This window comes from Notothenia rossii (genome assembly GCF_949606895.1).
Source record: "Notothenia rossii genome assembly, chromosome: 6".
NCBI lineage: Eukaryota > Metazoa > Chordata > Actinopteri > Perciformes > Nototheniidae > Notothenia > Notothenia rossii.
Genome location: NC_136909.1, coordinates 70,989,887 through 71,006,434, shown reverse-complemented (window position 1 = coordinate 71,006,434; position 16,548 = coordinate 70,989,887). Strand labels below are relative to the sequence as shown.

Below are 16,548 nucleotides of genomic sequence, written 5' to 3'. Positions count from 1 at the left end.
ACTTTCATCTACATGTAACAGTTGTAAATATGCAGTGGGGTTTATTTGTAAATCATTTTGTATAATCACACAAATTCTATGTTTTATATAGAGTAATTCTGTGTTCTTCATTTTATTGAATGCTCAATACAAGGTCAGAGATCAGTGGGCGGAGCCTCTGAAGTGTGGTCGATGAGACCGCTTAACGCAGTGGTTCTCAAACTTTTCCTGTCATTCCCCATTTTGAACAGGTGGGCCTTTTCAAGCCCCAACTGTTCCTCATCGCTCCAATAAAATGGTAGGCCAAGCTTAAAATGGTCGTGAGCTACTTTTGCACATTTTAACATTATTATATGCTTACCTTTAACCTTTGTGTGCTGTTTGGGTCTGTGGGACCCGTTTTCAGTATTTACTAAAATGAGATGTATCCAATTTAATTATTTTAACCTGCTTTATTTTGGGGTGGACCTCACATCCTCTAGGGGGGTCCGGGGGCATGCACCCCCTGGAAGATTTTTTTCTTTTTAAATGTTGAAGTTAAATGCATCAATCTGGTGCACTTTGAGCACAAAAGGAATTTATAGATACAACTCTCAACACTCATATGAAAGGGAGCTGACTTTTTAATAATCCAAACATCTTTAGAATATGATCACAACCAATAACAAATCATTTAAACTTCTTTATTCTTATCTTATGTTACCTAGTTAGCGTTCTTTCTTTTTATTAATGTATATTTGACTAATCACTCTCCTTTTAAACTGTTTGATGAATGGGTTCACGTCCTAGCTGTTCTGATGTGATGCTCTGGTATCTTAGCTGTTATGTGATGGGTGGAGGGTGGAGAGTGTGTGGGGGAATCCCTGCTGCAATAACAACTTCACATCCTCCCTATGGACCTGTAAATGGAGCAGCGTTCATCAAGCAAACTTACTTCACCAGCCATCCAGCCAACCCCGCCCCCCCGCCCCGCCCCCCCCCCCCCCCCCCCCCCCCCCCCCCCCCCCCCCCAACCCGCCACCAATACAAACATAATGCGTCAATAATAGAAATATGGACAATGCACTTCTATAATAGGCTTCATTTTGGATCTTTCCAGCAACATCACGCGATGAAGAAAAAAAAAATCATGAATAAATAACAAGATTAAATTCCGAGTGCATTTGGTTACTTAAACGCAAACATTGACGAGGAAGCTGTCCAATGGTAAAACAGTTTCCGCAAAGGATGCATCTAAATGTTACGGTAATTGCGCGCTTGATTGGTTCCAGTTTCGTTTTATCTTGCTCAAAATAAGATGTCCTAAAGTTGACCCATGTCCTAATTAAGAAACGTGAATCCCTCTCTCTATCAGATCAGCAGAGTCATGTATACATGTGCCCATAACACACACACCAGCCCCAGTTTGCGGAGTATCAGGCGGTCTAAATGGATATGAACTCCCCCTACCTTCCACTTTGGTGAGGGTGAGCACCGGACTGTTGCAGGCAGACAGCGGGGCGACCCTGGCGGAGTGTTTCTTCATGATGATGAGCTCGGATGGGCTGAGCTCTAAGCCGCTTCGACTACATCCCTGAAGCTGATTTGGTGCAGACACCAGACCACTTGATGGGACCCTTGATGTGCCTAAAGCCGCTCTCCTGCTCTCTGTCCCCTTGAGTCCATCCGACTCCCTGTCGGTGATTTTTTTTCTACCTCTGTCGGCTCCCCCCACCCCCTTCCTCCTCCACTTGCCTTCCCTCCTCAAATCTGCTCGATCCAGTGCGCCCTGGCTGGTCTCTCCTCACGTACAGTTTAGCTGCAATTCGCCAACGTCACACATCCATCAGTCTTCAAAAAAACATCACGATCACCACCCACCCCCACCTCCCACCACCCAGTGTCCCGAGGCCCACCTGTCCTCTGTCCAGGGTCGGGGGAGCTGGAAGTGTCCGGACTGAGACATTGACCTGGCAGCCTGCAGGCAAACTCTATGATGGGACCAGTCAAGAGGAGGGGACGGTTTGGTGTTGTTTGTCCCATAAACTACACTCTAATTGGAGTATATATGTTTTCTATTTTATCTAGGTCAACGAGGAATGCAATTTAACCCCATATTGATCGGAATTCTAAACTACTTTTCGTCTTTGAGCTCCTGAATTTTGGTTTATGTGTTTTGCCTATATAGCCCACTCTTTAATTTCATTTGTATCTGCCTTTACATTTTTTGGTTTAATGTAAAATTAGCACCGAAATTCCTAACAATAACCAAAGTGAATAACATAATAAAGAAATCGAAATGTTCAATGAAAAAAACTTCAATCCTAACTAGATGTTATTTAGTGTGTGTTGTGTGTAAAACGATATTTTTTTAAATAATTGGCTTATTCTACTGATGACACATGACAGTACATGTTTTGGCTACTTCAAAAATACATTTAGTATGAATCACCCCTTTTCAGTATTAAATATTAAATATTATTTTCCCCTTCTTACCCCAATGTTGGCATATGGTGTTGCTAAAGATTATTTGGACATTAGTTGGGCATTTCTAATGAGATGAAGGATAAAACAAATGATTAAAGCGGAATAAAAAAGACAGTATAGATCAAAGCAACTTAACATTGTCCATTAATATTACCTAATAAATATTCTCTTATTTTCATTGGCATAATAACATGGGGGATAGTTAAATCAACATGGCAGACTGATTTGTTCTAATTTGTACTTGTTAAAGTACAGTAAAATTGTGAGGGTTTTCCAAATGAGTGCAAATGCTGTTGAATTGTAACACATAGATAAGGGATTCACCCAACTAGCTTTGTCAGATTAAGATTGTGAAACCTCAACTCATCTGTCCATACATACTGATGCAACACCAGTGTTTTTCTTTCCCATCATTTACAGTCTGCTCTGCAAACTATTATATATAACGGTAACATGAGGTCAGGGAAAGCTGTGGCAATAAAAACTGCCCGCAGCCCACAGTGGCAGCCCACTAGACTGCAATAATGCAAATGATAGGAGAAACACAGACTGATAACAACACAAATGTGCTGCAAAGAGTCATGATGAGTAAATGCACAACCTCAACGACTGTTAGATAGCTCTGGTCTCTGACATTCATACTGTGGATGTATTATACTCACTATGTGTTTACAACTTAAAGGTAAATTGGCCTTATTTATGTAATGGTATGTTTTATTTTACATATTTGTTTGAATTGTGTAAATGTTTGTATTTATTTAAAGCCTTTTTTCTTCACTGTGTTGTTCCCAAAGTCAGAACAGATTTGGGAAAGAAAGCTTTTGTATTTTCTGTAACTACTGCATGGAATAATCTACTGACTGATTTTAAGCCTCAAACCGTACAGTTGTAATCCTGAATGGGTTGAAAATCTGTGGTGAAATCTATTGAGTCAAGCGTGTCTCTGGGCAGATTTTATATTTGATAATGGTTCATCTGTGCTGCCAAATATGTAAAACTCATTGTTCCGTTTGCCCGGTCTCCCTTTTAAAAGAGATTTTTATGGGACCTGGTTCAATAAAGGTTAAATAAAATAAAGAAATAATGTTGCTTTAATTCACTATATAAGAGATGTCACTGTTTTGTCACTGTTTACTACTCCAGGAACAGACTCAACATTAAGACGTCAACTGTTCAGAGTTTCCTGTCAGCTTTGGTTAGTTAAGTGATCGAGACTTGAATCCTAGGTGACTGACTGACCTGGGTCAGTCCTGAAAGCTTTCAGTTTCACATCACCCTGGCCTTTACATGTTCTGTCTTTGACTTCACCGAAGTTATCACAGTTCAAATTGTGGCAAGTATTGAAGTTGAAAACATTTTCAGCCTAATTCCTGAGATTCTGAATACATTCTTTCATTGTCTCTAAACTCTTGCCTGTTAGGTATTTCTAAACATAAGAAATTGGTTTTGAAACCTAAAGTGACAATTGAAAGCTTCACACCGAGTTTCATCACACTGTTAAACTAAGAGCTGTCCAACTCACTTTGTGGTGGGAGCTGGTCAGCAGAAATGATGCCTGACATCCTTTCTGTATAGTGGTTATTTTGTAATTCTGTGTCACCTCTGTTTTACTCTTGAGTAACTAGCCACTATACTCAAACAGAAAATCAATTAGGGGACAGCAGATCACTGTCAGTAGTGCAAATTAAACTGCTCAGTATTGATCTGCAAACATGCTGTCCCTGTGACCCTGCATCATTGTCTTTGAAGACCTACATATGAGTCTGCAGAAGCTCTGCAAAGCCGCTGAGAGTGAGCATGCCTAAAGGAAGCTGCACTGAATAATTCACTCCTTAGACTCCACCTCACACTCAAGCCATGCCTAACTAGGACAGGAAGCTCAGACCCTCTTTGACGTCCCTCAGCAACCAAATCTACTGGATCAGTACTATTTTCCATTGCCTCCCTCTCCTGTGTTTGGGTTTGGAAAGGGGAAACGTCAGAAGCAATGCATTGGGAGCTAATTGATGAAGTGCAAGAACTCAGTAAGCACAGCTCAAAGAGCAGCGCAGGATGTTTGATGGATAAACATTCTAAACCTTTAAATGATTTTACTGTGAGTGTCACAGAGAACGATTCCAGGTCAGGCTTTTTTATGTGCGTCTCTTCCCATTTAGGCCCTGCAGCTGCCAGCTGTCACCGGTTAATAATGTTGTCAATTTACAGCTTATATGGTAAGAGCAGGAAGATTCAGAGCACATGCTATTATTGATAGAAAAGACAAGGAGGTTGAAAAAGGTAGAGCGGGTGCGATCATTAAAAGATCCCAGTCAGTGACTCATAGACTTTTATCTGCGAAACACGGAGGAGGATCAAACCAATCCCTGCTCTGAGATGCTGCATGACAACTCTCTTTTTTTCTAACACACACTCAAATGCTGTATGAATAGGAGAAAGAGTGTATGAGCAAAAAAAGTAAAAAAGCCCCTGCGTCTGCACAGCCTTTTGAATCTCTATTTCTACCCACGAGACTGAGATGCAGATCCGGGACTAGAGGAGATTATTCTTCCATTTACAGTGGTACGCTGCAAAGAGATGCTTTTATCAAATGTGCATTCATGCTGAAAACTGAGGGGAAGCAGGTATTTAGTCAGGTCAAACAATCTGTAACTGCTCCACCTATGCTGCAATAATGCTCTTACCGATGAAGTACTGGAACTATAAAAGGCATTATGGGATATGGCATTCGAACAATGTTGCGGTTAGGTAGGCTAATGGAGAAAAATGAGAAGGCTAACAATAAAGAGACATGTATTAGATATAATACAAAAATGTTTCCTTGTAGCCAGCAAGAAATGTACTGAAAGACATGAATGGGAAGCGGATCCTCCGGGGAAACAGTAATGGCTTGATGTTACTCAGCCAATTGGTATTTTTTTGCGGCATCTGTCTGGTTACCTTTATTTGATTATATATTTGTGAAAGCAGACTGGAAAGGAAGGGAGAGATAGACGAGAAAAAGTCAGTGAACCAAACAGGTGACATTGCCATTATTTGGCAATGTACTGTAACCATTCAGCTGCAAGGACGCTCCTAAAGGAAATACTTTTTGATATAAGTTTGTATCATAAGGATCATTTACTGTGAACTAAAAGCAAAATGGAAATAAATCTTTAAATATAGATCATGTGAAATGCGAATAAACATACATTTTTCGAGTTTGGAAGCTCAGTACTGGCACATCTTTGCTAAAAAAAGCTTCCAATTACTTTCTCTCCATCCAATAATGGTTAAAAATGTTCACTCAAAACCACAAATGTCAACCTCATTGTGGCACTATAGGAAAAGTAAGAGGACCGCAATTCAATTTAAAGAGACATTTTTATTGGATACATGAAAACCACCAAAGACAGAGCTTATGAGGAGGAATATGTACTGATACAGTCCTAAGCATAACTTCATCTGGGTATAAGGTATTTCCATCCACCTTATACATTATGAATTCTTCACATTCACAATTACATTTTAAATCACTTTACTGTAATCCTCTAGAGCACGATGGGAAGTAGGGAAATGAGGTAGTTGGAAATCTATTCTATTGATTTTGCATGAAAGCATGGAGCACTTGAGAAAATGATTGACTTGGAGTGATAAAAGGTGTGCGTAAGAATAAATTATTTCTCTCAGTTTGATCTAAATAGTGCCAATCTTAGTAAATGTGCCTGGTTTAATTTTTGTAAAAACTGCTGGCGCTGTTGTAGTTGCTTCTTTGCCAATACATTAGCATATTTGTCATTGGCATTTCCTGATGCAATGACACAGCTAATCTTCATTTAACACAAGTCAATTCCTTATCTAACACCAACAACAACTACTTAATGTCAACCTGACTCAGCTGGGAGCTCTGAGACACTTGCCCTCCTGGCCACAATATCATGAGAGCAGAGCATGACATCTGATAAACAGGAAGTATGATTCATGGTGTTATTTGATTTGTTTATTAAAAATGTGTGAATAAAACCAGTAGAAACTAAAGTGAATCACAACAGCACACGTTAACATTAAAGCAATCATTACTTGTTGGATGATCTGGGTTAGGACAGACACAATTCTTTATGTTAGATGATTAGAAATGAGCTCAATCCTGATTGTGAGACAACTTTATAGTTAAATACATATAGATGTGTACAATTACCATTACCTGTCAAACAAAGACAGTGTTGCAATCCTATTTGCTGTGCTAGCAGTGTGGCTTCAGTTAATGCAATGTTGCCGTGTTGAGTCAATCCATTGTTGGACAGATTGCTGTATACTGCATTCAATCAAATGAAATAAGGTGTGCTACAGACATTCATTGTCCCCAGAGGATGAAAACCACCAAGTTTGATTCAACTTTTTCCCATTATGACTCTGTGAATCCTGTCAACATCTGCATATAACTTGGCACACATCCTTTTATCGCCATGTTTTCAAGATAATGTGGCTTTGGTGAATGTTCTTCGTTAAGGGCAATCACAAGGTGAACTTGTGATTATGAGTGGGATGCCGTGTCGATTACCATACGATTAGTCTGTACTGACAATCCTGTTCCCTTGAGGCTAAATGAAATAATCCCAAAATGTTCATTCAGCACCATCATCACAAGAAATGAAATGGGTTAATTCGTTTTAATTTTACTATAGATATTAATGGTGCAGTGATTGATAATACATTCAAATATTGGCCATGTTATCTTCAGTAAAGAGATGATTTCAGTGTTTGCTTCTCTCTAAAAAAAAAAGGTGACTTTTTAATCTTCTCTGGCGCATCTCTCCCTCCACTCTTCCAGGTCACTTCTGGCTCCTGCTTAGCATAGAAGAAGATTCTGTCTCACTATCCTCACACTAACTTCCAAAGCAGGAGAAATGGTGAGGGGGTTGTGGCATTGAGTCCTAAATAACAGCTTGTTTCAAGTACTAGAAAGGTCAAGTCGAATTAACTTTCCCTCTTCCCGTGGCCTTTACATCTTCAAAGCACACACAGCTCATCTGTGGGGGCAGGCAGCTGTCAAGGTACTGCATCCAACAGCAGTTTATAGGATTAATGTCCTTGGATGGTTTCTTCTGGGGTGTAGGATGGAGCATATAGTTCCCTAAACACTTTCCCCATTTCAGTTACATCACAGAGCTACATGTGCTACATGAGCTACACCTGCATTGATCATACATGTGTGTATTATGTAGTACAAAAATGCTGCAAAAATGTGACTGATACTATCTCTAGAATAATTATAATATATATTAACATGCTGTAGGCAGATGTTTCTGCATATAAGATACTCATTAATATTGATTTTAATTATCTTTTGCAAATCAACCCCCTGATGTCTGCTGCATTAATACCTCTGTGCACTGATGTAATATACATTTGCTCCATGACAAGAGCAGCAGGAAAGGATATTAGATGTGCTGATATCAACATCAATGGTCGCTCCATGGGACTTTCTAGACTTTGTTATAATAGACAGACAGACACTGCATTACATTTCACGACTTGAACAAAAATTAAAACTTTTGTCCAAGATATGCTAAATACAAGATTAGCCTCCAGTAATAAAAACTAAATGCTAGATGTTTCTGCGACCAACAGAGAATAATTTGTATTAATTTATTTAATTAAACTTACCATCATTTTAATTATTGATTAATCTGCAAGTTATTTTATCAATCATACAATAATAATGACAGAAAATAAAAGAAGCTCTACTGTTTTTGTCTTCAAAATCTTGTTTTGTCCGACCAACAATCACAGAGAATTGAGGGGACAAGCAAAACCAGCCAATGTATTCACATTTAGTAAGCTGGTATAAGTACATTCTGGACATTTTTGATTATTCAACTCATTTTTCAAATCAAGATTACATACCTAAACCCACATGTGATTGCTAACACAAACACAAATCAATAGTCTGACTGGGGACTTGAGAATAGTACATGGGTTGGGGAGCTTATAACCTCACTCAGAAAACACTGAGCTGTCCGGGAAGACAGAAAGAGCCACCTCTTAATTACCACCACTGCTTATAAAGTCCAGCAGCATCTATTAAATGGCGTCAAGTGGAAATAGCGAGTGATAGCTCATCACAGTCACGGAAGCCCACTTCTAATCAGGAAGAGTGACTATCCATTAAAATAACATCCCACAAGAGGATTCGAACCCACAAAGCTAATACCTGCTTTGCAATTAGAACAAAGGCATTATTCATTAACTTACATGCTTTGACATTTGGTGCGCTGCTTTAGTGAACTGCAAAGTGTCGGGGAATAGGTATATTTAAAATAAAATAAAAGTTTAACATTACACAATGTAAGGAAAATATTTATATTAAAAAGGGGCTCACTTGAATTAAGAATATGTAGTTCACCTTGCAAACAAAACAACATTTTAAAATTAAGATTGCATATTTTGAGATATGTAATGTTTTGTATGAAGCATTTGGAACAGTTTTTTGTAAATGCAATGGTTAAATACCAACAAAATGTGAAAACGGTAGGTACTTTCGGGTAAATGTGTTCCCTCCTTTCAATCAATTGTGCTTTGTTTATTTTACATAATTCTGTCAATAAAGTCCAAAATTATTATTATTACTGCATTGGTTTTCCAACTAAAGGAAATGGGCTGTGGGGATCTTTTGTCTGGTTGTTCTTATCAAATTGTCCTTAAACGGGCCAATTAACTGCGATTTGTGAAAAGAACAATGAAATGACTTTGCTGCCTACTGTAGCTGCTGGTTAAAGATCAGTTTATCTAAGAAGTGATTTATGACCACAGAGAAACACATTTCCTCTCCAACAAATGGTGTTGGCTCCCTCTGTTGTCTAGCTACTGTATGACACTTTATTTTTGTTGTTTTTTCACTGGGCAAAGGTAAAGCCTACACATAATTTTTGTTGTACATAAAACATTAAGTATACTTGATTTTCATGTTTCACCTGTTGAATTTGCATTTAATGTATTTTTAATAGCACAGCAGTCCGTGGATGAGAAACAGTAGCGGTTATTTTCCCTCTTTAACCACACTTATCTCACTTTGCTGAACATTTTTCAAATTTTTCTGAATTGCTGTAATTATAGGACAGCTATTTCAAAAGCTACTCTCAGCCACTCGCATTTATGGGAGACTATTACCTGAGCCTGGTGTGAGCATGAAATACTACCATATTCTGTATTCATGTAGTCATTTTCTTTGTCTTTGCAATAAAGGGAAATCTCTTAGATTGTGCATCTTGTTCCAGCTATGACAGGGGAACCAAGTCATTTTTATATTCAATTCAAGGCTTTACTGTCGTGTACACAGAGTTGGGTGTAATGCGTTACAAAGTAAAGCGTTACTGTAATAATATTACTTTTGTCGGTAACGGAGTAGTGTAACGAGCTACTTTTATAATTCAGTAATCACACTACAGTTACTAACATTGTCCCGACACGCGTTACTTCGTTACTTTTATAAAATCAGTCATAATCACACTGACAGACAAGAGGGGTTTCCCCCGCAGTTTTATATGTACGTAATCTGCGCGATTTGCGCGTCCACATCTCCACGTGAAGTGCTGCATAAACATGGCTGAGTCAGCGATAACTTGTATGCCCATTATTTTGAGTTCGTGCGAAGAATAGACAGGAATTGGACGGTGAGGTGCAAACTGTGTCCAGGCCAGAAGCTGTTATCCACTGCTGTAAACACCACGTCAAACCTCAAACACCTGCAAAGAACACACGCTAAGGTGAAGCTAACGCACACGCCATTTGTGATTTGTTTACATCACATAGTCTGTTCTTCTTCTCTGTCTTCCGGTTGTTGCCTGTTTTGAATGACGAATACACACTACCGCCGCCTGCTGGTAAGGACAGTTATTGCCACTCACGCATGCGCAGTTCGTACGTGTAAAGTAACGAGTAAAGTAACAAGTTACTTTTTGTAGAGAGTAACGAAGTAGTGTAATATATTACTTTTTTTAAGTAATATGTAATATATAATACATTACATTTGTTTAGTAAAGACCCCATCTCTGCGTGTACATTATCTAGAGGGTAGACCAACACATGTAACAGTTTGCACATTTTAAATGTTATGTTGCTGTGTTTTTAAATGATTATATGAAAGAAAGAAAGGTAGTCATACAGGCTGGTTTGATGACACCTGTGGTGATAATATCCTGAAACTGCAGAGCATCCTTCCTGCCTACAGGGGGCACTGCGACCACATGCACTCAATGATGAATAATTGTTACAAAGACACCTGCACAGCGTTTGGATAAAAAATGACCAAGAACTCAAATTGCAGCCCAGAAGTGGAGCAAAAATCGGGACAGCAGTAATGAAAAGTGATGATGTAACTCACATACACACCTGTACAGTTCACTTAAATAACATCAGAAATACACACTTAAAAGCACACAGCCTTGCTGAAAGATTTGAGATGAAAACACCACTACAGCGCGCACGCAAGCACGCACACACACACACGCACGCACGCACGCACGCACACACACACACACACACACACACACACACACACACACACACACACACACACAGGTCAGAAATAGTAACAAGGCATGGCAGCCCTTTGTAATCACTTCTCACTTTCTCCTCTCTATCCAGTCCTTTCTAATGACGTTGTTAGAGCTCTTTCACACTGTGAGCCACTCAGAAACCTTTTGAATTCTGTATTTTTTCTTCAAATAACAGTTCCTTCATAGTGAGGTCACAACAACTACAGTGTCTCTACACTGTCCTGACAAAACCTACTTTCCGGAATACGCACTTTGAGATGCATGTTTTTTTTAAACCAGCCGAATCCTATTCGTCTATAAAGAAGACTTATAATATATATTGACTGCCTGCAGCATACACAGGGATATGTATTAAAATAGGCAGCTTTCATGTCCTGGTGCAGGTTATTTTACATCCAGGCAAGTTTAATTAACATGAAAAGCAATCAGCAGTGTGAAATTCAACATGACCCCAACTGAATGTAATTTCTTCACTGAATTTATGATATACTTTTATTGATCCCTGGGGCGAAAATCTTACCCCCCCCCCCCCCCTGACCCCATTTCAAGTTTAGATGTTGCACTGAAAATCCAGTATGCTACTTCGTATAAAAGACTTGCAGAAGCAGAGAGGAGTTATTCATGCTGCTGAATGATGCTTCAACACGTATGACCACACAGGGGACCGAACCTCTGACATTAAGTTTGGAGACAGCCTCGCTAACTGCTATATGAATCCTTGAATCATTAAAGCTCCCAAACAACAAATGAAAAGAACATTTGAGCCTGAACAGCCAATGGGAGCAGGATCCTGCTTCGAGTTTTGGAACTATTGTACCTGTTGCCACCCTTCACTCACTCCTCTTGCAAAAAAAGCCTAACTGTCCCCCTGCCAGTGAACTCAAATTCAACTAATCTCCATCTTCGCTACTGTCGGTGCCATGGAAACTGCTGACAGGACTGTGAATATCCTGTAACCAAATTACACCAGCAAATACCAGTAAAATAATACACCTGAGACTCAACACTTTAGTTATGCAGAGATTTAGCCATATTAATCATTTTGCTTGAATATTATTGAGGCTGGCAGACTGACAGAAATTGGGCATAGGACTCTGCGTTTATGGTAAATAATTCAGAGCAAGGGAATAGGTTCATACACCAGCAAAAAGCTAGTAGTCCAGCAGCAAGTGCTCAAAAAAGGCTTTAGTTTTCGAGATACCCCTACCCGAGGTAGAACAAATGACAACAATGATTTTTCTTGTCTTTAGGGTCTCCCATTAATGAATTTGATTGTTGTCAAATGTTATTTTGGGGGAAAAAATGTTTTTTGGGTTGTTCTTTAGAACTACCCCAATCCCTGAAAAAGAGACAAATTAGACCAGGCCGAATATCGGAAAGGTGACAAAAAAGCCCATAACTTGAGAATGACAACTCTTTTCCTCTTCAGATTTGCTGAGGTATGAACCAGGTAGCTGTCCTATATCACCAAATAGTCAGACAATTATTTAACAAAAAAAATACTGAATTATAGTCCTGTAAACTTAGCTTTAGTTTAGACGGAAAGTGTACTTTTGGCGATAGGAACACAGGACTCCATCACTTTTTTCTCATTTATCAGAAAAACAGAAATCCCTAAAAAATATACCATTACTGAATTGTCTAGGGTGCTATTGAACACTAACCAGTAGTTGTATGGAAATACAGTAAAGTTCTATTGCAAATGAGATTTCTTTAGACATAGGCCTACCTCTTCTCTGAGACAGTCAAATTCCGAATGGGGGATAAGTGGCACAATAGCTTATAAGCTAAGAATGCTCACTCTGATGGTCATCATATTTGGAGAGGAAATACCAGGTGGCTGAACTACATCACCAAATAGTCAGAATAATAGTAACCCAATACAATAAAGTGTATTAGTTCTAAATTGCAAGCCTCTAAAACAAAGGTGTAAATAGTACAGGTTTTATTGAAACTGGAACCTTAATTCAAAGTACAGTATAAAATTCATCAACTAATTCTGTGAGAGGTCAAGTATATAGATACTAGAATATAATGTTAAATGTCAGGTTCTTCAGAAACGTTAGGGGACACATTTTGACATTCTGCACATCAGATGTAGAACTCCGTACAGGGAAGGCCAACAGAGAAGCACTTGCACTTTCCACTCTCTCCACACTTTGCATCTTTGCAATACAAGTGAGTAATGTCTCTCACTTCTGTAGGTGCTGGGTTTTTGTAAATAGCACTGGTTGAATGGCCCCATCTCTGACAATCCACCCCTTGCCAACAGGACTCCATAACAAGGGTTTGGGTTCGGGCTGTGACACCATATCGCTGTCTGAAACATTGCTCTTTGCACATGTTGTTGAAATGCATCTTCTGTTGGCGGCAGATTTTCCGAGGCTGCATCTGTTATTGATGCAATTATGAACCTCAGTTCATCCAAGTTTGTGCACATCAGTCCAATTTCCTTTTTCTTTTTTCCATATAGCAGAAACACAAATTGTCTTGCAACTGGCAAAGACTCTTCCAAGCTGGCAGAGAGTCCAAAATGGGCCAGATCTTTGAGCTCGCTGAGATGGGTCTTGAGTTTGGTGAATGCTGTTGTCTTTCCTATTCTGTACAAACGAATTGTTGTGCCACAGCCAGTGAGTGCATGACATGCTGGTAGACAGTTAGACATGTAGTTGCCGCCCAGCTTCAGGACCATCTGCAACTATCAGCCTCTTTGAGGGATTCCAGTCTGGTTTTCGTTCCACCCACAGCACTGAAACAGCTCTGGTCAGGGTCACAAACGACCTGCTGATGCTGATTGTCTTTCCTATTCTATACTACTTGTTGTGCCAAAGCCAGTGAGTGCACGACATGCTGGTAGACAGTTAGACATGTCTTTTCAATATTCTCACATATGATGTTTGATGGGGACATATCTCTCTCTCATTCCATGGCCCGCATGCATGTACACTAGAGATGAACCGACCATGTATTTGCTTGCATAATATATGAGCAGTATTTCCACACCTGTGCCATCAGACCTCACAATGATGCGGGAATATGACTCTGCAAGATGCATGGCATGGAGCACCATCCTTGTGACTGCCTCCTCCTGATCACTGTACAGTGATGTCAAACTGCTGACTCCTGCTGTGGAGATGCTCTTCACCTCCTCCCCTTCGTCAAATCCCCTGCACAGAGAGCCTGATACCCCATTGTGGAGAGTTTGGTCCTGGGGGGGCGAAGCAGATGGTCTGTTGTGGAACGGAGGTTGCTTGTGGATGTTTGTGATGTGAGTAGTTATTTTAGGTATGAAGGAGCATTCCCGTGGATACACTGATGGGCGAGCAGTGAGATCTTGTATTCAATCCTGAATGAGACAGGAAGCCAGTGGAGGGAATGAAGGACGGGTGTGATGTGGTTGTACTTTCTCACCCTCGTCAGGATCCTAGCGGAACTGTTCTGTACGTATTGGAGCTTCTGAAGGCTCCCGCTAGGAGTCCCGATGAGGAGAGCGTTACAATAGTCAAGCCTTGAGGAAACGAAGGCATGGACCAGTTGTTCAGCATCTGACAGGAGTTTTGCAATGTACCTGAGGTGGTAGAAGGAGGTTTTGCACAGGTGTTTGATGTGGGTGTCAAAGGTCAGATGTCTGTCAAATCTTACACCCAGGTTGGTAACTGATGTGGAGAGGGGTATGTTTTGGCCAGAAAAGGTGATGTGGGTTATGGGGGATGACTGGACCTGGTTTGGTGACGTGCAAATCAAATAGCCTCTGTTTTGGAGCTATTTAGCTGCAGGAAGATGTGTTGCATCCAAGCCTTTATCTCCTCAATCCAGGTGTTTAAGGATGTTGATGGGAGCGGTGATGATGATGATGGTGACAGTGAGGTTGCATTTGGGATAGGGTCTGTCTTTATATATAGCTGCGTGTCATCAGCGTAGCAATGGAATGATATTCCATGCTGGCTGATGACAAGGCCAAGGGGCAGAGTGTACAGGGTGAACAGAGTGGGCCCGAGGACCGACCCTTGAGGGACACCACAGATGACAGGGTGTGTCTGGGACCTCGCACCTCCCAAGGAGACGTACTCTGTTCTTCCAGACAGGTAGGACTGGAACCAGCTCAGGGCGGAGTCAGAGAGTCCAATGGTGTATTGGAGGCGCTGAAGGAGGATGTTATGGTCGACAGTGCCGAATGCTGCAGTCAGATCCAGGAGGCTGAGGAGAGATGGGGAACCAGGTTCAGACGCCATCAGCAGGTCGTTTGTGACCCTAACCAGAGCTGTTTTGGTGCTGTGGGCGGAACGGAAACCGGACTGGAATTTCTCAAGAGGCCGTTTAGTTGGAGATGGTCCTGAAGCTGGGCGGAAACTACTGTACATGTCTAACAGTCTACCAGCATGACATGCACTCACTGGCTGTGGCACAACAAGTAGTTTGTACAGATTAGGAAAGACAACAGCATTCACCAAACTCAAGACCCATCCCAGCGAGCTCAAAGATCTGGCCCATTTTGGACTCCCTGCCAGCTTGGAAGAGTCTTTGCCTGTCGCAAGACAAATGGCGCTTCTGCTATATGGAAAAAAGAAAAAGGAAATTGGACTGATGTGCACAAACTTGGATGAACTGAGGTTCATAATTGCATCAACAACAGATGCAGCCTCAGAAAATCTGCCGCCAACAGAGGATGCATTTCAACAACATGTAAAAAACAATGTTTCAGACAGTGATATGGTGTCACAGGCCGAACCCAAACCCTTGTTATGGAGTCCTGTTGGCAAGGGGTGGATTGTCAGAGATGGGGCCATTCAACCAGGGGACACATTGACAGAATGTCAAATGTGTCCCCTAACGTCTCTGAGGAACCTGACATTTAACATTATATTCTAGTATCTATATACTTGACCTCTCACAGAATTATTTAATTATTGCAAGAGGCTTGCAATTTAGAACTACCGGTAATACACTTGATTGTATTGGGTTACTCTCAGTACTCAAGTTGTAAAAAAAAATCAGGGGGGATGGTGGATTTTATCATATGGGGACATCATTTGTGCTGATAACCCGCAGAGGGTGGGAGACCAACCAGCATAAAGATAATTATTATACTCCTAAAACAACATGCATGTTATCAATGTTCAGATACTCCTGCCATTGCTCTTGACCAAGTCACCTCAGAATTAGAGTCGGTCCCCGGGCTGCCATGGCACCACTAACATTTAGGGTCAAATGCAGAGGACAATTAGTGCAAAATCTTTTTTTCACTTTAATTTAAAGGGGGGGAGGGGATACAAAAATGTGGTTATAATGGAAGTCTATGGTACAAATCTTGTAGGTTAATAGTCCCTCATTTATTATTAAGATGGATCAGCTGATTATACTAATAATAAAGTCAAAATAGTTTTTAGAATATTGAATTATAGTGTATTACTATTTTTTCAAAAAGCAGTTACTGGTATACGATCAAAACTGGTATCTAAAGGGTTAATTTTGTATCGTGATTAATTAATCATAATGTAAATTAAACACTTCATGAAAAGATTGAGAAAAAAAATTAGAAAAATATTGATCCGTCATCATTTTATTGCAG

General features: G+C 40.3%; 1 protein-coding gene across 2 annotated transcripts in view; it reads right to left on the bottom strand.

Annotated features, from left to right (window-relative positions):
* slc35f3b (solute carrier family 35 member F3b) overlaps positions 1-16,548 on the bottom strand; it is a 71,915-nt gene that overhangs the window by 20,092 nt on the left and 35,275 nt on the right. Inside the window, exon 1 of one of the 2 annotated variants that reach the window (XM_079688308.1) lies at positions 1,429-1,728. The exons of the other annotated variant lie outside the window; for it this stretch is intronic. Coding sequence (XP_079544434.1) covers positions 1,429-1,504 — 76 coding nt within the window. The 5' untranslated portion in view covers positions 1,505-1,728. Of the gene's footprint in view, positions 1-1,428; positions 1,729-16,548 lie in introns of those variants that run through there. 2 annotated transcript variants of the gene reach the window in all.